This window comes from Rhinolophus hipposideros, assembly GCF_964194185.1.
Source record: "Rhinolophus hipposideros genome assembly, chromosome: 3".
Lineage (NCBI taxonomy): Eukaryota > Metazoa > Chordata > Mammalia > Chiroptera > Rhinolophidae > Rhinolophus > Rhinolophus hipposideros.
In genome coordinates this window covers 26,569,012-26,593,413 of record NC_138049.1, presented here as the reverse complement: position 1 = coordinate 26,593,413, position 24,402 = coordinate 26,569,012, and the positions used below count along the sequence as shown (strand labels likewise).

Genomic DNA, 24,402 nt, shown 5'->3' with positions numbered 1-24,402 from the left:
TGGTCCTGTGAACAAATAGAAAAAAAATTACTACTGATTCTCTGTTGAAAACACTGAAAAGTTGAACTGAAGCTACCACACTTTTCTCCAGGGAACCTTCTTCCTTTGGTTTCATGACTGCTGTTCGCAAACTTCAGTTATTCAGTTTTGCTCCAGCAACAAGTTTGTATACACAAACCATTCCTACATTTTCCTGTACCACATTTTTTCACAATTCTTGACAAGGATGGTTTAAGAAGACATGAACTGAAATAAGAAAAAATCAGATTGTTCAGTACTTTCAGAAATGACACAAGTATACATAGCTAGACCATTTTGACATAATAGAGGTGGAACATGTATTATATATGGTTATAGATTTTGATTGAGAGGAGAAATTAAAACTGTAAATTTTTAGCAGCATTATCCTAACTTTTTGAGACAATAAAAATAACCCATCCATAATCAGAATGAATTTGAGGTGTTTAGAAAAGCAACTTTAGAAAACAGGCTGCTCACAACATATGCTTGATGTAGATTTGAAGAGGATTATTAGAGAAAAACATGCTTTGTGTTTACAAAACAAATGTTTTTATATTATCTGGTTCCTGCCTTAACTTAAAGTATTTCCTATTCACTTTAATAATTAGAGCAGAAGGATATGGTGAATGAAGTGCCTCATTACCAAGTTTGCTTTCCGGATCTCTGCAGAGAGTCGCTGTCTGCGTTTGCCTAGTTGGTCCATTGTTAACCCTAAATGATGCTGACATCCAATTCTTCTACAGATAATTGGGTCCATCCATAGATTGAGCTCACCAGTCAACACAGCCTTTTGATTGACGTGACTCTTAATGTTTTTATTATGTTTCATATGACTGGAATGCACCTTTGCTGCTTTTTGAATAATACATTACTATATATGTATCAGTTTGATTCCACAGAACCTATTTCTTACGAAAATGTAAGAAGTACAGTATGGAGTAAAGATTTACCATAATAATTACAGATAAACAAATAATCAGTTAAAAAATAATTTTTACTCTGATAGATTTCATTTTATTTAGGTCACTATTGCATTAAAGACGTATTAGATGTTTCTGGTCCTTGAATGTGGTGGTAGATACATCCAAATGGCTTCTTTACTCTTAGATGTGCTGGAATATCTGACTATAATCTTTGACTGGCTTACTCTACACAGCAACTGAGACCCAGCACTTCAGAGAGCTCCCAGTGGAGGCTGAGAAGCTCCATTTATAGCTAGCATTGACCTTTACTGGCCATGTGCACTTGGACAGGGTACTTAGACTTCAAAGACTTGGTTTCCTTATTTGCAGGGGAGAAAAGATTTCATCTACCTCATGGGTTTGGCGTGAAGTGTAAATGAGGTCATGTACATAACCTGAAGATTTGGGGAATGTTTTCTGCAGTTAAGTTCAATTAAGTAGAAATCAACAAATATACCACTTAAGATGGATTGTAGAAAAATGTTCCCATAATATACTTAACAATATGGCTCTTGTATGGAAATCATTTATATATGTAGAAAAGTATAAGGTCACAAATTTTTGTTATAATTTCTAGAATTTTCTAACCCTCTTAAAAACATTTGAGTTAAATGTATGACTAAAGTGACATGTCATATAAAGCTATAAAATCAGTAAGTTACTTCCCAGATATAGTCTTGTTAAAATTTTTAAGGACATAATGTCTTTCTATAACTTAAAAATAAAATTAAGGTCAAGTATTTGCTTTTATGGAAAGAAACCTTATACAAGATTTCAAAAGTACCAAGTGTTAGCCATTTAAAAACACTTATTTCACTTAAAATGTGCATTATAACATGAATTTGCATTTATAGTATAAAATATTTCAGGTTTTACATCTTTGAAAAACTTGATTTTTATTCTAGCTTTGTGAATCCTGTTCATTGATAGGTTTGATACTGAAGAATCTTTACTTGCCAAGATAGAGTAGAAATCAATAATTGGGTAATAAATTTCTAAGAATGGTTTTAAACTACTATTTAAATCTATAAAATGATAGATCAAATTGTTAGTTGTTTGGAGAAAAAAAGTTTATCTCAAACATGAGATAAAACTCAATTTCAGAATGAAGATAAAACAAAAGAAAAGCAATTTTTTACTAAGCAAATATAGTTATAAATCATCAACTGTCTGGTTCCTCTGCTTGATTATAATTTGGAATTATATCTTGGAGGGCACTTTTATGATCTCCCCCACCCCATGTCATCTCAGAGAATGTGGTAAAGATGTTTTATTAACCTATTTGTGAACATAACCCAGTCTTGCTTTGTCAACAGGACAAAAAAGGACTGGGCTTTGAGGAGAACCAACTTTTCCTGGTGTTTGCCTCAAGCGTTATTTTTGCTTTCAGTAGTTGCAGCATCACAATAGCCCTTTATTTTTCGTATGAACACTCAGACTTCAGCTTTAGCTCCCCTGACACATTATTTCATTTGTCATGATTTAAAATCTTTCTGCAACTTGGTGAAATCCCTTGTTTTTAAAACCAAAATTAGAGAATTGGCACACATTTCAAAACTATGAGTTGAAACTGTAGAGAGATACATTATCTCCCCCTCCCTTTTTTTTTATTTATTACCAAGGGCATTCATGAGACAAAAAAAAAAACAACAAGCTTTTACAAGGGTCACTCAAGCTGGCTGGACCCAGCTGTACCTGCAGCACAGACGAATGCATCTAGAGCAGTGAGAGCTCAGTGCTGTTGGAACAGTCTTTTGTGCTGATCACTGAGGGCTTCAGCAATCATCAATGTCACTCACCACTTTCAAAAATGCCCCCCTTTTGCCCCCCCGCCAAGTTCTATACAGCAGGGGCATGTTTACCAGTGGTCATGCCTTTACAACATGTGCAGGGATAACAGCTAAATATATTTTTACTAGAAGATATTTCACGCCGGGTATACATCTGGGCAAAATTTACACCTCAATGCCCAGTACTGTTTTTCTCACTTCTTATTTTAATAGAATGAATTGTCTAATTTGGTAAATAAGTTTTCTAATTTTATATTAATTTTGACTTTTTTGGGGTTATTTTACTGACAGACTTATAATCACAGAGTTGAGAAAGGAGAAGAGTCAAGAAGAAAAAAGGAATTAACGGAAGTTCATTATTATTATAACTTTGCACTTCAAAAATTGACATCACATTGCAAATTACATAGTCATATAGTAATAATAGCATTACTCTGGAACTAAATAAATAATGCAATGTAATAATTTAAAAACAAATATTAAAACTAAAATAAATATTTAACAATGTTTATCTAGAAATCATTTATATGCTTAAATATGAAATGCTTTTTTAAGAAAATAATTTGGAACACTTTTGCCAGTCTAGCCAAAAGCCATTTTGGTTTATCTGTGTAAAGTTACATATATAATTTATTTAAAACAAAGAAATTTGTTCCCTTTTAATGCCTTTCTTACAGGAACTATTTTGAATACACAATATTCTGAAAATGCTTATCTCTTAAAGTTAAATTTGAAAAGCAGATATTTAATATTTTGAGCATGTCACATATATAACCACATTGCAGAAAACAACCACATTACATATATAATAATATTAAGTGATTACTTAATGAACATCCTAACAATGCAAATGCTTTCTCTTCACATTTGCTGAGTAGCAGTTATAGCTTCTTCTTTATTGGTTTCCAACACTGGTAATGTAATTTTGATGCAATTACTAATAAATACAAGTACCAATACTTTGATCAACAACAATCACAAAGATTTATAAAAATAAGCTCAAAAGGCCACATTTATTTTTCCACGCATACTTTGCTTCTGATTTTTCTAGATTCTTTCATAAGAATGAGAATAGTGGATTCTTCCTTTCTTCCTTAGTTTCTGAAAGTTCTGAACTTTGAAGAGTAATTCCATTTGGTTTCATTTGTCATTTCATTTCTGTGTATTTGGTTTTTTGTCTTTTCATTATTCTTCAACTCTTTACTAGGAAAAAGTATAGAAGATGTACTAAATAAACTTAAACAATGTTTTCTGGCAATAATCAAATCTTGGCCTGCCCAGGCATAATAGCACAAGTAATAAAACACACTATGCAACACACACAATCAAGTAAGACCAAAGTATTAACGACCCAGCTTCTAGTTTGCCTCTTGAACATAATGTTAACATCTTTTAGAATCATCGGCAGTTCCTTAAAGCTTGCTCTAGCATTAACAATGCAAGCAAAAAAGAAATACACTTCGTAAATGTAGACAATAAATACTCCGAACCCTGGTAACTTCCAGTAATTAGTAGCAGGTAACCAGAGTTTATAAAATTCTTTATTCATTGGGAGAAAAAACCAAAATCAATCATGGATCATGCTTCAGAGTTAGTGACTAAAAAAGATACAGACCAATTTATCCAATAGCATCCTTTCATTTAGTCTGTGGCCATGGATGTTTTTACAAGTGGGTAAACCATTATCTACTTTTTCAAATAAATCCAGAAAAATGTGTGTTATATTTGATTGACAAAGACAGTGATGGTAACTATGCATCTAGAGGAAGCTTTGAAATAAAACAAATACCATTAATAAAAACCAAGAACCAATACACAGCTGAAACAAGAAGCTGCTTCTTTAGAGACCATGTAGTAAGGAGACTTACAACTGAGGGTGATAAACCAGGGGGGGGGGGTTGAACCTGAAGTTTTTAATGTGATTATTCACATACTCGTGATGAGTATCTGAACTTACACAAAAATCTTGTCTTTTCTCTCAACGGAAAGGGCTTAACACTTGGTTGCTCTTAGAAAACAAACTGCAGCCTAAGAATGATGGCATTTTAGTTAAGGTGTGATCGATTCCATGGATCACTCCTGAGGAAAGTAAAGGCAAGGAAGGGCAGGGTAACTATTACTATTTCCTGCCCCAGTGGCACAGGAGGGTTAGGGAACATCTGTGCTTTTAGGGAAAGGCCTGATGTTAAGTAAATGATTGCACTATCTTTTCATATGAAAAACATTTACCCATGAGGGGAAAAAAAATCCTTTGTTAGTCCACGTTTCTTGATTTTAAATTTGTTAAACAGAGCTACCACAGATTAGCTGGTACTGTGTACAGAAGACCAAAAATGATTCAAGTGAAGCTCATGAAAGAAACTGAAGTAGAGTCTAAAACGGTACAGATATGGTGTGTCCAAGGTACAATCTTATCAGGGGCAAAACAGGGGCATAATTTCTGTCCCTGTGTATATACAGGTAAAGTACATAAAACTCACCTCAAATTAAGGTCTGATAAAAATGGGAAAGAAAGTAGTTAAAGGCTGAAATGGATGTTGGGCACAAGTCACCCAGAGACTCTAAGATCATCTCTAAGGGACAGTGGGGAAGATAACCAGGTGTCAGAGGAATAAGAAGGTAAAAGAGAGAAAGGGGAAGAGTTTATGCTAGTTGGTAGGACAAAAAAGAAGAAGGAAGACAGAAAAGGGACGGGGGAGAGAGGGAGGAGAAGAGCTGGAAATGAGTGACATGGGTCCTATATGTGCACAAGATGTAGGGCAAGTTAATGAGATGGAGACTGCACTGGGAGAAGTAAACGGAGAAGCCAGGAGGACCCCCAGGAGAGGGGACCCCAAGAGAAATTTAACTAGAAAAAGTTGAAGGAGGCAGTCAAGATAATGTCTTTCAGGGAAATGAATCAGAATGAGAAGAGGAAGGAACACTGGACAGAGACTCACAAAGATTGCCCATGAAAGGGAGAAAAGGCACAGAATAACAGGACAAGGTGGAGCCTCTGACCAGACAGTTCCTGTGACAACCAGAAAAAAGCAAATGTGGCTCACTGTCATGATGAACGGTGACAGCATAGGCACCAAAAAGCTAAGACAGAGGAGATTTGCTGAAAGAGGGAAGGGATGTCACCTAACAAGAGACACAGGAATGCATCCAAATCCAGTCTTCCTCCACGGTATTTCCTCCTTAAGTATCCCAGTAAGCTCACAGAGGAAGAGAGTAACAAAGTGAGTGCTTTTATAAACACAAATTGTATGAAAAGAAATGAAAAATCTACATAGCAAGATTTTCAAAATGCATATGAAACCAGATTAATGTTTCTCTGTTATGTGTGAAGAAGAAGATTCATAAAAATACAGAGCTCTACCCCATAAGAAATTCAATCCAATAAATATTCCCTGAAGGTTTACTATGTGGCCAAATACCAGGCTGCGTACGAGGGAGAAAAGAATGGGAGCATGTTATAGACTCTACCTGCAAGCACTTACCATCTAATTAGAGTCAACAGAGCATTTGTAACAGAAATAATCCTGAACCTGGAGCCAGAAGATCAAGTCCTAGTTCAGACACTTTTCAGCTGTGACTCTGAGACCTTGATTTCTTTACATATAGAAAGAATGGACTACGAAAAATTTCTGAGATTACCTTCATTTTAAAAGAAATGATCAAGTAGTACATATCAAATATGTTGACTAGAAAAATTAGAAAATACACTAAGTAAAATGAAAGAAAAAAAATTATCAGAATTCCAGCACTCAAAGATAACTACTGACATTTCCTGATGTATATTGTTCAATATATTATGTATGTGTTGTATATATAATGACTTATAATCATTTTCATTTTACTTAAAAATCTATCATAAACATCTTTTAGTATCTTTGAAAATGCTTCTATAATAATTGTCACATGGTATTCTAGTATATAAATGTTTCATAAATTAATCAAACCTTTATTCACAGAAATTGAATTTTTTCCGTCTATTTTTATTTTTTTGTCATAGTAGTGTGGAGGTTCCTCAAAAAATTACGAATAGAATTACCATATGACCCAGCAATCCCTCTCCTGGGTATCTATCCAAAAAATCTGAAAACATTTATCCATAAAGACACGTGTGCTCCAATGTTCATTGCAGCTTTGTTTACGGTGGCCAAGACATGGAAACAACCAAAATGTCCTTCGATAGATGAATGGATAAAGAAGTTGTGTGTATATATACACAATGAATACTATTTGGTGGTAAGAAAAGATGAAATAGGACCATTTGTGACAACATGGATGGACCTTGAGATTATAATACTAAGTGAAGTAAGTCAGACAGAAAAAAATAGAGAACCACATGATTTCACTGATATGTGGTATATAAAACTGAATACAACAAAAGAACAAGATAAACAAATGAAGGAACAAAAACTCATAGACATAGACAATAGTTTAGTGGTTACCAGAGGGCAAGGGGGGAGCGAGGCTCTAGGAGAGAGTAAACGGGGTCTAATATATGATGATGGAAAGAGAACTGACTCTGGGTGGTGAACACACAATGTTATATATAGATGCTGTGTTACAGAATTGTACACCTGAAATCTATGTAACTTTAGTAATAATTGTCACCCCAATAAACTTTAAAAAAAAAAAAACATTTATTGAGCATCTGTTTCTGTGGTAGGGAATTCAGATAGCTGAGAAGCCTAGTGGAAATACTAGAAAGAACTTCATTAGTTATAGGTACAACAATAAATGCTGAGAGCTAGGAGGTCTTAGTGTTTCGCCATTACATGGCTACGTGGCCTTGGCCAGGGTCTTTCCATTTTTTAAAACACTACTTGAAGGAGTAGTCTTTTCATTGAATCCCTGCATGCATACTTGAGTATTTTCCTACAACAGATTCCTTGGAAGTAGAACTGCCAGGTCAGAGGATGTGAACAATTTGAAAACTTTAAAAAAAAAAAAAAAGTATTAGCAAATTACTTCCACAAAGAGCAGATATACCATTACCAGCAGTGTTTATCAACACTAGGTGGTATACATTTGAGAATTGATGCCATTTTGGGAGGGAAAATATATAACTTATTGTTTTAATGTCTATTAATTTGATCACTGGAAGGTGGACATTTTTCATATATTCATTGCCATTTATATGTATTCCTTTAAGAATGTCCTGTGCACACCCTTTGCCAATTTGTCTGCTGGTGTTCTTCTTTTCCTTGTTGATTTTTTTACAGCATTTTATGAAATTCTTCCTCATCTTAGTTTATTGTTTGTTTTTAGATTTTTTTTCTTTGACAGACGGCAGACCTCGTTTTATTGTGCTTCACTTTATTGCGCTCCACAGATACTGCGTTCTTTACAAACTGAAGATATGAGGCCATCTTGCATTGAGCAAGTCTACTGGTGCCATTCTCCCCAATAGGTTCAGATGATGCTAAGCATTTTTAGCAATGATTTTTAATTAAGGTTCGCGCATTTTTAATACATAATTCTATCACACACCTAATAGACTACAGTATAGTATATCATAACTTTTATGTGCACTGGATGACCAAAAAATTCATGTGACTTACTTGATTGTGGTAGTCTGGAACCCAACCTGCAATATCTCTGAGGTATGCCTGTATATCATTTTAAAGTTCCTTTTATTTAAATCTACAGATCTATTTCAAAGTGGTTTCTGATTTTGGTATCAAGGTTAAAAAGTCAATCTTTAACCTATGATGACATAATTAATTATTCATCCATACAAATAGATTCTGTTTTTTTACAATTAAAATCTAAAAATACTTATGGAAAATGTGAAACGAACTCCCAGAAAGTGACAATTTCACAGAAGCGGATGTGATAGAGCTGTACCATTTCAATTTCAATAGACAAACTACACTTCTACCTAATAGGAAAAAAACAAGCCTTCTTAAAGGCCTTTCTTATAAGCCACCCTCTCACTCGAAAACATCGCCAATCAAACACATATTGTACCACTTGTCTATCTCAGTGGAAAATGTGCCCGCCTCCCTTCTAATCCTAATCCTAATCCTAATCCTAATCCCTGTTTCAAATTCTACTCCTGTATGTTTCCTCAGGTCCCCTGGGGTTTCACCATATCCTATACCTCCAATGGCTTCTTTCAAGGAATGCTTTCCTCTCAGTTTATAACTAGTCTTGTCATTCCCCTCTCTATAAAAGATCTTTTCTACACCCTATGTTTTCCACTTGTTATTGCCCATCTTTTTCTTTCCTTAGAAATCAGCTTCTTAGAGAAGCAGTCTGTTCTGGTGGTCATTTCCCTTTGGAGTGGAGGCAATCGATTCATTCTTGTAGGACTCTCCATCAAAACCATGCTGCTGAAAGTCACAAATGGCTTCTTGGCTGCAAATCCCAAAGGGCACTTTTCAGTCATTATTTTACTTCTCTCTTTGGCATTTGTCATTGTTGACCACGACTTTCCTAAATCTTTTCCTGTTGAATCTATGATACAACTTTCTTAGTTTTCCTCTTACCTCTATGAGGGTGACTTTTCAGCCAGTTTGCTCACTCTTCTTCTCCTGCATATCTTTTACGTGTCCTCGGTCTGCATGGCTCTGTTCTCTGCCCACTTCAGAACTATAGGAGGTCAAGATCAGAAACAAGGAACCAGTAAGAACACTATTGCAACAGCTGAGATGAGGCTCTGATATAAAGTGGCAGTGGGAATGGAAAAGGGAGGTAAGTGGGAGGATCTGAGAGAAAAACACTTGACAGACTATATAAGTGATTATACACCTGGGGGTGAGACAGGGAGTTGCTCAAAATAATTCAGAGACATAAAACTTTAACATGGTTGGGCTCCACCTTAACCATGGTGAAGGGACAAGAACAAAACAAATTTTACTACTTTCAGAAAGATGCCTGGGAAAAACCAGAAAGTTATCAAACTAGATGGAAAAATGCGCGCGCGTGTGTGCATGTACACCTATGTAAAAGTACAGGAAATTCCTTAATGACAAAGAAAGGGGGTGAAGGAAGTTTATGCATAAGAAAGCTGTGGTATTCTGACTTGTGGAATGGGAAATGCAGCTTTTCAAATGGTTCAACAGTAACAGCAAAACATAAAACAAATATTTTGTGGATGAGTGTGTAGCAGTGCAAATTATGTTAGGAGAAATAAAATACAAAAACAATGTAAAAAGGAAAAATAAAAGAATGAAGACATTATCTCCTTTCTATGATATTCAGGAATAATAGTGGGAGACATCAAAACAGCTTAAAAATGATGCAAAAATTTCCAAGTAAGGTAATAAATAGAATTGAACAGAGATTGCTATGGACGGAATTGTTGTTCTCTTAAAATATACAAGTTGAAGCCCTAAGCCCCAAAGTGAATATATTAGGAGACAGGACCTTTAAGGAGGTAATTAAGGTTAAATTAGGTCATAAGGGTGAGGTCCTTATCTACAGGAATGGTATCTTATAAGAGGAGGAAGAGACACTGGAGAACTCTTTCTCTTTATACATGCACCAAGGAAAGGACAAGTGAGGACACAGCAATAAGGCAGCCATCTGCAATCCTGCTGGAACCTTGATTTGAACTTCCAGTCTCTAGAACCGTGAAAAAATAAATTTCTGTTGTTTAAGCCATCAAGGCTGTGGTGCTGTTATGACAGCCTGAGAAGATTAATGTGGAGATGTATAAGTAAAAGTAAAATGAAGTCAGATGATGGAGAAGGAAAAGGTCAGAAATTACGAAGACAAAAGAACAAAGTATATTTAAGAAAGGAATTGAAAGATGAGAGAGAAGGGAAAGGTTGAGCTCTGAAAAAAGGACTCGTAATTTATAACCTAATCTGTCTGAAGTCTACTCTTTCAGCCTATCTCCAGGGAACCTATGCTCTAACATTAATATAAAAACTCAAATGTCTGGGGAGGCTACAGTGTTAAGGTGAATGACGGAAGCAAGCCAGGGATAACAAAACAGGACTGTGTCAAACTGGAGAGTGGATGACCCATCTGAGGGAGACGATCTACTGTTTCAGCTCCAGCTTACAGATGCCATGGATAAATGTGGAGTGTAATCCAGAACTTCAGATTATTTTAAGAGAAGTCAGAAATCTGTATTTAAGTGATACCTTTTTATATTTGGACAGCTAATAAAATTACACACATACACAGTGTATACAAATGAAGATACCAGGACTAAATCTTGCTGGCAGGCCCTAGTTTTCAACCTCTGTTTCAGCCACAGAGCACCCTCCTGGTCTCAGGCTATCTCAGGCACTTACACACCTTTGTGCCTTAGCTCCTGCAATCCTTCTGACTAGGTCCTTCTCTTTTTGTTCACTCTGTTTCTGCATGGTCTTTAAGACTTAAATGCTGCCTTACATACATCTTTGGCTTTCTCTGACCAATGTAGGAAAATCAGACTGTATGATCCTCTCCACTGTTTCTCTACCATAATCTATATGCAATCTAACAGAAAGCTACCTTGAAAATACATACAGTGTCTGAACTTTTGCATGAAGTCAAGATGAATCAACAGGGACCAGATTTACCTCTTGCTTGAAATAACAACAACAACAAATTAGACAAAATATACAAACCAATAGTTTTTAAGATACTGAATCACAGGCAATAAAGAATAGTGATCCCTAAGATATGGAAAATAAATGAGATGAGCCTGATGATGGCCCAACTTATTACCTTGAGAGTTTCCAGGCCATGGCACAGGGAGAAAAAGCCTACGTGAAGCATGGTGACTCCCTGAGTGAGAGCTGGGATTGCAGGGAGACACCAAGGGTGCCAGAGATGAGACAATCTCATAGAGAGAGAACATGAAGACTTGCAAAGGGCTCCCTTCAAGTATTCAGCAAAGTACTGATGAGTACATGCATATGAGGAAATGACCCGAGGCCAGCAACAGTGCCTATTCCCATCAGGCAGGCTGGAAGACCTCACCACTGAGAGGGCACCTAATAGAGAAGGGATCTGTGTCAGTAGTGAGGAATGAGTAGACCTAGACTAAAGATGGATCCAGTCCCAACTCACAAATCTCAAAAGCAAGACCTAAAAGAATCACACTGTTTCTAAGTAGCTTAACTACATTCTAGAACAGAGTTTAAGAATATTTACAGGAATCAAAAAGTATTTAGCAGCCACAAGATAAAATTTTCAATGTGTGGCGTCCACTAAAAATTTACTACTGAGGCAAAGAAATAGGAAATATAGAGCGTGCCAAAAAAAATGCATACACATTTTAAGAAAGGGAAAAAACTATTAAAATTGTAATACTCAATAAAACACTGATAACAAAAGATGAATACAAGTCACATTTGAGTTCTGCAATTACAAGAGGTGCTCAAAGTGGTTACCATCAGCATCCAGACACTTCTGATTATGGTGAACTACTGCTTGTGCAACTACTGCTTGTGCAACGTTGACCAAAGTGTCCACTTGTATACATTTTTTTGGCACCTCCCGTACAACCCATAATAAAAACAAAAAAATGAAACCAATCCAAAAATGACACAGATGTTGGAATTATCAGACAAAGACATTACAATCGTTATTATAACTATATTCCACCTGCTCTAAAGGTTAAGTAGACATGTGGAAGATACACAGAACACCCAGACTGAATTTCTACAGTTGAAAATTAAAATGCCTGAGATGAAAAATATACCAGATGAAATTAAAGGCAGATGAAATTAAAGGCAGATTAATTAATTAATTAAAGGCAGAGAGAAGGTTCGAGAACTTGAAAGACATAGCGGTAGAAACTATCCAAGATAAAATACACAGAGAAAAAAGAATATAAAAAAAACCACCAAAAACCAAATCACCAAATAATTAATGAGCTATGGGACATCTTCACAGGGCCTAATACACATGTAAGTGTAATCTTCAAAGAAGAGAAGAGAAACAATGGGGTACAGGAAAAAAAAAAGCAGAAGAAAAAGTGGCCCCAAATGTTCCAAATTTGATGTAATCTATAAACATACAGATCTAAGCTTAACCAACCCCCAGCACAAGAAACATGAAGAAAGTTACAACAAGGCACATCATAATCAAATTACTCAAAACCAGTGCTAAACAGAAATCTTAAAAGTAGCCAAAGTGGAGAAAACAGGTGATACACAGAGGAATCACGGATAAGTGTGACAGCCTATTTCTTGTTGGGAAAAAATGAGAAGACACCGGAGCAGCATCTTTAAAGTGCCAGAAAAAAATGCAAATCTTTCTACACAGAATTGTATACCAAATGAAAGCAGCTTTCAATTACGAAGGTGAAGTAGACCTTTTCAGACATGCAAAAAGTGAAGGTATTCATTTTTAGCTGGCTAATCCTACAAGAAATGTTAAAGGGAGTTCTTCAGGCAGAAGGAAAAGCACAGATGGAAATATGGGTCTATACAAAGGAACGAAAAACATTGGAAATGGTAACAAAATGGGCAAGTATGTAAGACATTCATATTTTCCATCTCTTCAAAAGATGACAGTTTAAGGAAAAATAAGAATGTACGTGAGGGGCTTATATATAAAAATAAAACATATGATTATAGAAGCATGAAGGTCAGGAGAGAAGAAATGGAAGTATATTATTTTAAAGCTCTTTAAAATAATATATACTGTGTGAAGATATACTGTGTGATAAAGATTTGTATTATAAACCCTAAAAAAAATCACTAAAACAGGAAAATAAATATAAATAATAAGCTAACAAACAAGAGAAAATGGATAAAAAATACTAAATCTAAAAGAAAGCAAAAAAGACAAAAAAGGAAATTGATAGGATAAATAGAAAATAAAAAGCAATGATAGATAATTCTACCATATAATCATTAAATTAAAATGTCTAATTACCCTATATAAATTTAATCATATTGGATTAAAAAAAGTATGAACTGTATGTTGCTTATAAGAAACATATTTTAACTTTTACCTATTTTTGTCTTTATATTTAAGGTATGAAAAAAATATACCATTCTAACACTATTGAAAGGAAGCCGGAGTGACTTTGTTAATATTAAGCCAAGTAAACTGCAGAAGAATATTATCAGAAATAAACAGTCATTTAATAATAATAAGGGTGCCAGTCTTTCAAGAGGACATAACAATCCTAAATATATGGGCTCCTAACACAGAGCTTCAAAGTATATGACACAAAAACTAACAGAACTGCAACAAGAAAAAAACAAGCCTAAATATTAGTTGGAGATTTCAATACCCAAGTTCCAATAATTGATGAAATAGGTAGATAGAAAATCAGTAAGTCAACATACGACATATACAACACGATCAAGGTCATGTGATCTAATTTATTTATAAAAGAATACTTCAGTTGACAAGTGTCTAATACACAAGGGTCCTTAAAACTTATCAAGAGAGACTATATTAAGGATCATGAAACAATTCTTAATAAATTTAAAAGAATTCACATCATACAACGTATGTTCTCTGACCACAGTGAAATTATAAAATTAGAAATCAATGACAGAAAGATCTCTGGAAAAATCCCTAAATATTGGAAGTTAAATAACTCACTTTTAAATAACAAGTAAGTCAAAGAAGAAATCCAAATGGAAATTAGAAAGTGTTTAGAAATGAAAATGAAACCACAACATATCAAAATTGGTGGAATATCATCAAAGCAGTACTTATTGGGAAATTTAAGGCACTAAAATATTTAGATTAGGGGAGAAGAAAGTTGTCAGATGAATGATCAGTTTCCACTTAAAAAAATAAAAATAGAGGAACAAATTAAACTCAAAATAAGTAGAAATAAATAATCAGAGTGGCAATCAACGAAATAGAAAACAGATAAACAATAAACAGAAGTCAATGAAGCAAAACGCTGGTTTTTTGAGATCAATAAAATTGATAAACCATTAGCCAGACTAGGGAAAAAAAAAATCCACTGCAGGAGTTAAGAGGCAATATTACTTCAGATTCTATCAATATTAAAAAGATGAGGGAATATTATGAACAACTTTATGCCAATAAATTCAACTTGCATGAAATAGACAAACTCTTTGAAAGACACAAATTATCAAAGCTTATACAAGAAGTAGATAACCTTACTAGATCTACTTGTATTTAAAACATTAAATTTGTGGTTAAAAATCTAAAAAAGAAAATTCCAGGCCCAGATAGCCTCACTGGTGAGTCTATCCAATATCTGAAAAAGAAATAGAGTGACATCAGCAAAAACGGTGGACTAAGGACTTCTGAGAATTCTCTTCCTCGAATAAGCTATGAGAAAACTGGCAAATAGGGTTAGAATCCACTTTTTCAGAATTCTGTAAATTAGCCAAAAGCGTGTAGCAATCCGGAAATGTCTATTCAGTAAATGAATGAATGAATGAATAAATAAATAAAGGAAAGAAAAGAAAAAAGGTTGACTCTTGTAAGAACACTGAACTTTGTGGCTTTTTAACTTGATCTAATCCCATCCCCCACTTGTCCAACTCTACGGTGGCCTTAAAAAAAGAACAGCTTGCATTTATGGTGAAAGCCAGCAGCCTGGTAGCCACTGGAGGGAACAGAATAGCATTAGAGCTCTTTCAAAGCCTCATTCCTAAAGAACTCATTATTTGACCTATCTGGTGGTTCCTTGGAAGACACCACTCGTAAGGCCATCTATACTTGACCTCTCTTTTCCCTGGGAAGCATTTGTTGAAATCAATTATAATTAACTTCATAGCTACCTGAGTGGTGAATAACAGTAAGTGAATAACAGACTAAAAAGTTGAAAAGGAAAACCTGGGGAAATAAGGTGTCCACAGAAGTTTTGAAAAGCTTCTGACATATTCTGGGAGTCTAGAGGGTCACACACATGTACAGGACGGTGAGCATGCACAGGAGTGACCCGAGAAGGCCTTAAGCTGTCACCTGAGAAGGCCTTAAGCTCTCACCTCTGGCTGACCTTACACTCTGTGCAAGCAGGAAGTGAAGGCTAAGATAGAGTTGTTAATTGCCTGGCTGAGTGTTAAAAGTGTGCACAATATACAAAGCTCCTTAGCAAGTCTGGGACACTTACTGGTTCCAGCTTCATGCAATTACTAGCTGGTGACTAATTTTACCATCGAGAGATTTCAGTGGCCAAATATTATAATTACAGAATATAGAATTTGCTCAGAGAAGTCACTTAACAAGAACAACTACAATAACTAGCAAGAACAATAAACCCTGGGGAGAGGAAAGAATCCAATTGCCAGACTTGTCACATTATATCAGTTAAAATGTCAAATTTTCAACAAAAGATTACAAGACATGCAAAGACACAAGAGAAGTATGAAGAATACAGAGGAGGGAAAAAGCAGAAACTGTCTTTAAGGAAGCCCAGACTTTGGACTTTCTAGATAAAGACTTGAAATCCACTACTGTAAATATGTTCAAAGAACTAAAGAAAACCATGTTTAAATAACTTGAGGAAAGTATGAGAACAGTGTCTCACCAAATAGAGAATATCAATAAAGAAAGAGAAATCACAAAAGGAAGAAGTAATGCAAAATCTATACAAACTATTCCAGAAAACTGAAGGGACAGGAATTCTTCCCAACTCATCACATGAGGCTAGTTTATCCAGGTACCAAAATCAGACATCACAAGAAAACTATAGACCCGTGTTCCTCATGAATAAAATTCAAACAATTCTAAATAAAAATTTATCAAATCAAGCCCACCAATTTATAAAAGTGGGCTTTTTAAAAATTGGTAAGTGGGGTTTATTCTAAGAATGAAAAATTGTTTTAACATTTGAAAACTTAGTGTAATTTACCATGTTCACAGATGAAAAATGAAAAAGCACAGAATTATCTTGATAAATGCAAAAAAAGCATTTGACAAAAATCCAACATCCATTCTTGACATAAGCACTCAGCAAACTAGAAAATAGAGGAAACTATCCAAAAACGGGCATTTATAAAAACAAAAACAAAAACCTATGAAATCATAATAGTGAAAACAAAGATTGAATGCGTTCCCACTTATTTCCCATAGGATCAGGAAGAAGACAATGTCTACTCTAATTATTATATTTCTATTTAACGTTGTACTGGAGGTTCTAGCCACCACAATAAAGGCAAAGGAAAAATAAATAAAAGGCATCCAGATTGGGAAGGGAGAAATTAAACTACTCTTTATTTGCTTGACTATATCTATAGAAAATTTGGTGAAATCTACTAAAAAGCTATTAAAACTAACAAAATAGTCAACATACAACAATCTATAAATTCGCAACAAGCAATTGTAAATTGAAATTGAAAAATACCATTTACATATCAAATATGCAGAAATAAATCAACCAAATATATGCAAGAGTTATAACTGAAAACTAAAAACAGTGCTAAGAGAAATTAAAGACTGACATAAATGGAGAAGTATAACATGTTAATGAGTCAGGTGACTGAATACTCTTAACATGTCAATTCTCCCCAAACTGATCTGTGGATTCAAGGCAATACCAATTGGAATTTCAGCAGGCTTTGTAGAATTGACAAGCTCACCCTAAAATTCATGTGGACATACAAAAGACCTTGAATAGCTAAATAACTTTAAAAAAAAGGACAAAGTTGAAGTACTAATATCTGATTCGAAGACATTATAAAATTACAATAATCAGAACAGTGTGCTACTGATACAAAAACAGAGAAGTAGATCAATAGATCAGAATAGAGCCCAGAAAGAGACTCACACATATATCGACAAATGATTTCCAACAAAGGTTCAAAACGCCATTTAGCTGACAGGCAGGATTGTTTTTCAACAAATGGTGCTCTAACAACTGGATATCCAATTGCAGGTTAGACAAAACAAAACAAAACAAACCCCTCTGATCCAAACCTCATACTATATACAAAACAGATCACAGGCTTAAATATAAAACCTGAACTTAGAAAACTTTCACAGGAAAATATAGGAGAAAACCATTGTGACTGTGGGGAAAGGTTTCTTAGCTATTACACTAAAGCATTATTCATAAAAGAAAAAAAAATCAATAAACTGGATTTTATTAGAATTAAAAAAAGTTTGCTCTTTGAAAGTGATTATTCAAAAAGAGAATAAAAAGGCAAAACAGAGACTGGGAGAAAATATTTACAAATCAATTATCTGATAAAGAATGTATTTAAGAATATGTAACAAACATTGTGATATCACACACCTGACATGGATGGTTTTGATTTCAGCAATGGGGGTGGGATGGAGAGGGTGAGAAAAAGGCTGAAAAATGGAAAATCAAAGTGAGAACTTAAAAAAAAGTTGCTAGTAATGGGGTATTTTAGGGAAAAAAGGTGAACTACCCCCTTCTCATGTACACAAGAAGAAATTGAAGGAGTCTGGAATAGGATTATTATAATGACGAAAAAATATATAGTGGAGAAGTGATAGGATAGTTGGAATTAACTTTCATGGCTACACTATATTAGTAAGAGATTTCATTAATTCATTTATTTACAATTGAGTGTTTCTAAATAAAGGACTCTAGGATGACTATGTAAATTAACTTCTCTCTGACCAACACTGTTAATAAAGAATTCTATGTTTAAAAAAACCCCAACAAACTCATGATAGAACATATCAGTAACTAGGGAACACTAACACTACTTACAAGGATTACCACATACTTATAGAAGCTTCATTACAAACTCTAACTTGGGCAGCAGACAGTAACATCATAGCGGTACGAGGTACAAAAGGGGAAAGTTTAAGACGTTCAAGAACATGTCTTTGTTAAATCAACCTATAGAAGTTTCTTCTTGATGTCTTAAAAAGAGAGCATAGTTTTACTAAAATGTATGTAAATTGTGTGCACAGAAGTGATTGACATTCCTAAAAAACAAAAACAAAAACAAAACTAAATAAGAGATTCAAGTGGAAAGTGGTAAGAGGCAGTCCTTAGTGGCTCATTTATATATTTTGGTTAACCAACTAATAAGCAAATGTTGCAAATTGAATGGCAAGGCTGAAAAGAAACAAAAAACTTAGTCTCTGTCCACTTACTTGGGTACAATAGGACTCACTTAAGTAAATTAAAGAAATAAAGAGATGACTTTTCTTTGTACAGACAGATTATACGTAGTATTTCCACCTTCCAAGTGCCTACAATTTTCCAGTCGTGAGAGATGTATTATAATTTGTACTTACTTCTAAGAAACTACAAGTATAGGGAAAACCCAAAGGCTTTGACAAATTTGAGCGTTTAGACATATCTGATCTCATGAAAATTTATTTTCAGAAGCTTAAGAGCTTTATTATTAAGGTCAAAAGGAGAAGCCACGCTGCCCCGACAGCCTTGAGAGGCTGGCTGGGACGTTCGTGAGGTGTTTTGAATGTGAATCTGGAGAGTACGGCATGGATCTCTGAATGACCGGCAAACAGGTATGCAATGTAGTCAGAATGACTATAGTCTTTCATTTCCGTATTAGGTAAAAAGTTTAAAATGTTTTATAAAACATGTTCAAAGACACTGAGAGCATGTTCCCATCATGTATTAAATATGGTCATTTTTTTGTTTGTTGAAATACAGTTTTTTCTCAGTGTTCGTCTTTTTTTAAAAATATGTAATCTGCGGCTGAGCATAAACTCCTTAGGGTCAGTGACTGTATTATGCAAAATTTCAATTATTCAGAGACTGGAACTGAAAACATACCTGGCAAATACAACAAAAACAAAAAATGTAAAGATCTGGGATATGTGTTTGCACCTTCTGACAGACAAGAGGGACAACATGGGACAAATAGTAGATTAGAAAACAGACGACATGTCTTCTGGTACTGGGTCTGCCACTTACTACTTGCAGGGACTTGAAACAAGTCACAACCTCTCAGATCTTGTTTCTCCGTATGCAAAGGAGGGGTCAAAATACTGGTATACATCTGTCCCAGGGCAATGGCTCTCACTGCTATCAAATGTCATAATATGAGTAAGTGTGCTCTGAAGTAATACAATGCTATATATAGTTAGATAACCATTAACAGAGTTTCTCAGAAAAAAAATTTAACTTACAGCAAAATGGTACCTTACCAAGGAGCCTGACAACACTGAATGTAGTTTAACACACACACACACACACACACACACACACACACACACACAGTAGTCTGGGATCAGGAGATGTAGGTCTTGTCCAAGAGCTGACATAAATGTGCCCTGTGCAACTGGCACAAGGACTTTCCTTAGTTTTCTTGACTATAAAACAGAGGCGATAACAGGAAAATTTCTGAAGTATCGTCTAGGTCATGATTCTGTGACTCTTAAACACCATTTAAAAATTGTATTTATCTTTTTTTATCTGTAGAATGAAGTATCTTGTGAAATGATGCAGTTTCATTTGATAATTCTTGTAATTCAGATTGTCATCAGATTCAGAATCTGATTACAGTATTTTTCAAATGTCAAAGTGTACAGCAGGGTTAACGGGAACAAATCTTTTCCTGATGGAAATTCAGCGGGGGTTATCTGTGCGCACATGCTGCAAGCATGGGCTCATGTGCGAGTGGGGATGACGGTGGCGGGATGGGAGGGCAGGGCAGACATCTGAGCTGAGCCGTTCAAGGCCACCACACTCATGTGACAGTTTGCTAGTGATGTGTGAATGTAAAGTTTGGGCTTAAAGGAAGGTACAAAATGATCTGCAATGATAAAAATTTTGAGCATGTTTTTGATGTAATTTTTTTTGAGGTGAAAGAGGGATTTTTCTATTTACATGTTAAATGACACAGCAAGCACCCAACAAAAACACAAAGTTCCTAAAGATCTTTTAAAATAAATACCTCAAAATAAACAGTTCAAATATATTACGTACTTGTAGAAAATATACAATGGTAACATTCTGGGTATCAGCTTTTTTTCCTTTAATGCCCCCAAAATAGGCATTTCGTTAATTTTTTTTTTACCACATAATCTACCTGTTTTTAGTAACTGTCACTTCAAAATGTTACTAAAGCAGAAATAAATGACAAAATGGGTCAATAAAAACAAAAATTTAGTGTTATTTATATTTTGTTTAATATTATTTCTTCTAACTTTGTCATACACATCCTAAAGTCCAACCATTAAAATATTCTCCTCAAACTAGCTAAACTCTTAAAAATCAATTATCTGAAATTTAACTTAGAGTGTGATGTTATGAGAAGGGAAATTGAGAAATTGTCCTTAATAAAAAATCCCAAATATCTGTCACTTCAAATTCTTTAGGAAGAAAAGTTACTTACTGTGTCATAGAATCTGAGCCCCATTTGAAATCCTTGGACTTGCCCTTATTGACTGATTGCTGGAAAGAAGAAGGAAAAAACTAAGCAGTAAGTCAAAAAGTAGAGAAGACAACATAGATAATATTCACATGCTGAAAACCCACCAACTTGCTGAATGAGGAGAGAGCATGCCTGTTCCAAACAAATAAACTAATAGTTCTCCAGAATGTTTAAGCTCTCTATAAATAAAGTCAGCTTTCAGGTGTGTGGTCAGAAGTCAGTTTTGAAATGATCTACTAATACTATATGGCATATTACTTAAGTTCTAAATCTACCTTTCGACACTGCATTTTTCCTTTGTAAATTTTTAGTAGACTCCATTTTCATAGTGATACTCAACTATATGTAAAATTTTGACTCTGAAAATTCTTTAAATCTTCTATGAAATTTGTTCAGAGTATCGGCTGTATAAATGGCACTTCCATGAGGAAAACAAATAAATAAGCACTTTTAGTGGTACCAGATTATACTGTTAGATGGTTATTGCAGAATATGAACATTAATTCCAAATTAAAGTATACTGTGAGAAAATGGTGCTTGATATAAGACAGTATTGTATAAATCAACCCAATGTTGCCATAAAATAGACTCTTGCAAATGTTTTTTTACAGATAATTACGTTATGGAACAGATCCATTTCATAAGATTCACATAAAAATATAAATTTTTGTTACTATGTTAAAGTTCTGAATTATATACAAATGAAAGGGATACACCGTTTCTAATTATTTAAATAAACAAAACTCAAAAAACAAAATGAAAGAAAAGGAATACAACCTTCTCTTTCCGTCTTAACTTGTTTGAGTAACCACTGTTTTCCCTGTCTTAATCTCTACCAAAACTTGTTTTGCCTTTTTATTTCCTCCTTCACAATCAGATTTATGCAAGATCATTCTTCAGCGAGATTTGACACTGAGTATCTTTAAATAAGTATTACATTCCTTATCAAAGATTTCAGAAAGATATTGTGCTTTTCTGGACCATAATTATGTGATGCCATTGCAAGCTGTATAGCATTAAATCAAGCATATGATAAAAAGAAAGAAGAATTAATGAACAAGAGGACTTAGTGGTGAACGGTGGATGAGATAGTAAGTGACCCAATTTCATAGAACGACAAAAGAACCAATAGCACCTTGATTTTTCTCTACCAGTGAAGATGATCTGACTCAATTAAAATGTGTTTGGGGGCATCATGGATGGACCTAGAGAACTTATGTTAAGTGAAATAAGTCAGACAGAGAAAGACAAATACCATATGATCTCACTTATATGTGGAATCTAAAGAAAATAAATGAATGAACTAATCAGAAACCGTCTCAGAGACATAGAGGAAAAACTGAGGGTTGCTAGATGGGTGGGGATAAGGGGGAAGGTGAGGGGATTAGAAAGCACAATCAGTAACCACAAGATTGCCACGGGGTTACGAAAAGTCAATTTGAGAAATGTAATCAATAATGTTGTAGAGATTTTATAGGGTATCCAATGGACACGTGTCCCATTTGGGAGACCACCTCAGTGATGATGCAGATGCCTGATCACTGCACTGTACACCTGAAGCTGAACAGTAATGAATGTCAACTACAAGTTTATAAATATATATATATACACACATACACATATATATACAAGAAGCAGAGTACAGCATTAGGAATAGAGGCAGTGGAAATGTAATGGCTGTGTGCTATGTCAGAAGGGTAGTGGTGGATGGGGGGAGGGGTTGTTGACACAGTGTGAGGGATATAAATGATAAATGTCTAACTATTGTTTTGTGTACCTGAAACTATTGTTTTGTGCACCTGATAAATGTCTAATACTGTTTTGTGCACTTGAAACTAATAATAAAAAAAATGTGTTTGGGGAAAACGTACAAAAATATGGAAAATTCAAATTCAAGGACAAATTCAGACTGTAGAACAGTTTACCTGTCTTCAACCCTATGAGCAAGAAGCAAAGAAAACCATCAAAACCTAACTCAAAAAGCATCAATTGTAACTGAATTTCTTCAGTTTTTTCTAGCCAGAAAATTAAAAGACGCTTTATTCTTTACATGGTCTAAGCACTACATCTCTTTACCCATGGCAAGACAAGCATCTCACCATAAATATACTTATATGTATGAAACTTATGTAAAACTACTGAATTAAAAGAAACATAATGGCTCTAATTAGAATTTGAACTACTCCTGAGGTTGAGAGAGAAGTCAGACTGAATTATATACCATGAAGTCAACGTTACTTATAATTACTTTTTAATTACAATGTGACCTTGACAAATGAATAATAACATATTGCCACATGCAGGATTTACCAAACCTGCTTTTAATAGCCTGTTCATGTGAAATGGATGCTGTGATGTCCTCAGAAAGTTTGTCTTAACTAGGTTCAACACTGTCCCTACCATCTTTCCTACTGTATTGTTGCATTACTGCAACTGGCATATCCAAAGGTGCACGATACAAAGGTGCCTTAACTTCACTTGTGTTCAAATCTTATGAATCCCAGTTTTAACACTTATTTGTAAAAGGACACTTATTGAATTAGGACCAATACTTGACTTCTGACCACCTTTACTCACTCATTCCATGGTCTCAGCAGCAATGCGCCCTATGGGTAGTTACTCAAGGAGGCAAAAGGAGGGGGAAGAAGGAGGTGTCTCTGAGCTGTTTTATTTTATTTTATCTTTAAACAAAAAAACCCCCAAGGCTAGAGTGCCGTCAGCCCATAAGCACCTCCCACCATCAACAAGGCCAAGGAGCATGACTACCCATCTTTCCCTCCTGTCCACACACACTTTCAGACAGGTGTTTTGTGACTTCATTTCCTCTTCATAGATCCCCTTTATTTGGAGAGGAGGGGATAAAGAGAGGAAGAGGAGCAAAGCAAAGCAGATGAATGAAAGGACCAGAACGTAGAGAATCCTGCGTCCCCAAACCTCACTTCTTTTTTTTTTTTTTTTTTTTTTTTTTAATTAATTAATTTATTTATTAGTTTCAGGTGTACAAAACAAGGTAATACTTAGACGTTCATCATTTATATCCCTCATACTGTGAACCCCCCTCCCCCCATCCACTATCCCTCCGACCTCACACTGAACCATCACATTATATATATAAAATTATAGTTGGCATTCATTAATGTTTAGCTTCTGATGTACAATGCCATGATCAGGTATCCACAGTATCCCTGAGGTGGTCTCCCAAATAGGACGCATGTCCATCGGATACCCAACAAAATCTTTACATCATACTCAATGGGGAAAAGCTAAAACCATTCCCCCTAAGATCAGGAACAAGACAAGGTTGCCCACTTTCTCCACTTCTATTCAACATAGTGCTGGAAGTTCTAGCCACAGCAATCAGACAAGAGAAAGAAATAAAAGGCATCCAAATTGGTAAGGAGGAAGTAAAATTATCAT

The 24,402-nt window shown here is 34.9% G+C and overlaps 1 protein-coding gene across 5 annotated transcripts in view; it reads right to left on the bottom strand.

Moving 5' to 3' along the window:
- Nucleotides 1-812: 812 nt before the first annotated feature.
- The window catches only part of AHI1 (Abelson helper integration site 1), a 177,017-nt gene continuing 153,427 nt past the window's right edge, over nucleotides 813-24,402 (bottom strand). For 3 of the 5 annotated variants that reach the window (XM_081033065.1, XM_081033066.1, XM_081033068.1), the window contains 3 exons: nucleotides 20,947-21,005; nucleotides 9,259-9,361; nucleotides 2,545-3,976 (listed from right to left, as the gene is read on the bottom strand). In XM_081033065.1, the coding sequence (XP_080889191.1) occupies nucleotides 9,277-9,361; nucleotides 20,947-21,005 (144 nt within the window). In that variant the 3' untranslated portion in view covers nucleotides 2,545-3,976; nucleotides 9,259-9,276. Of the gene's footprint in view, nucleotides 3,977-9,258; nucleotides 9,362-19,523; nucleotides 19,635-20,946; nucleotides 21,006-24,402 lie in introns of those variants that run through there. The other 2 variants (XR_013992239.1, XM_081033067.1) reach the window with 2 other exon arrangements.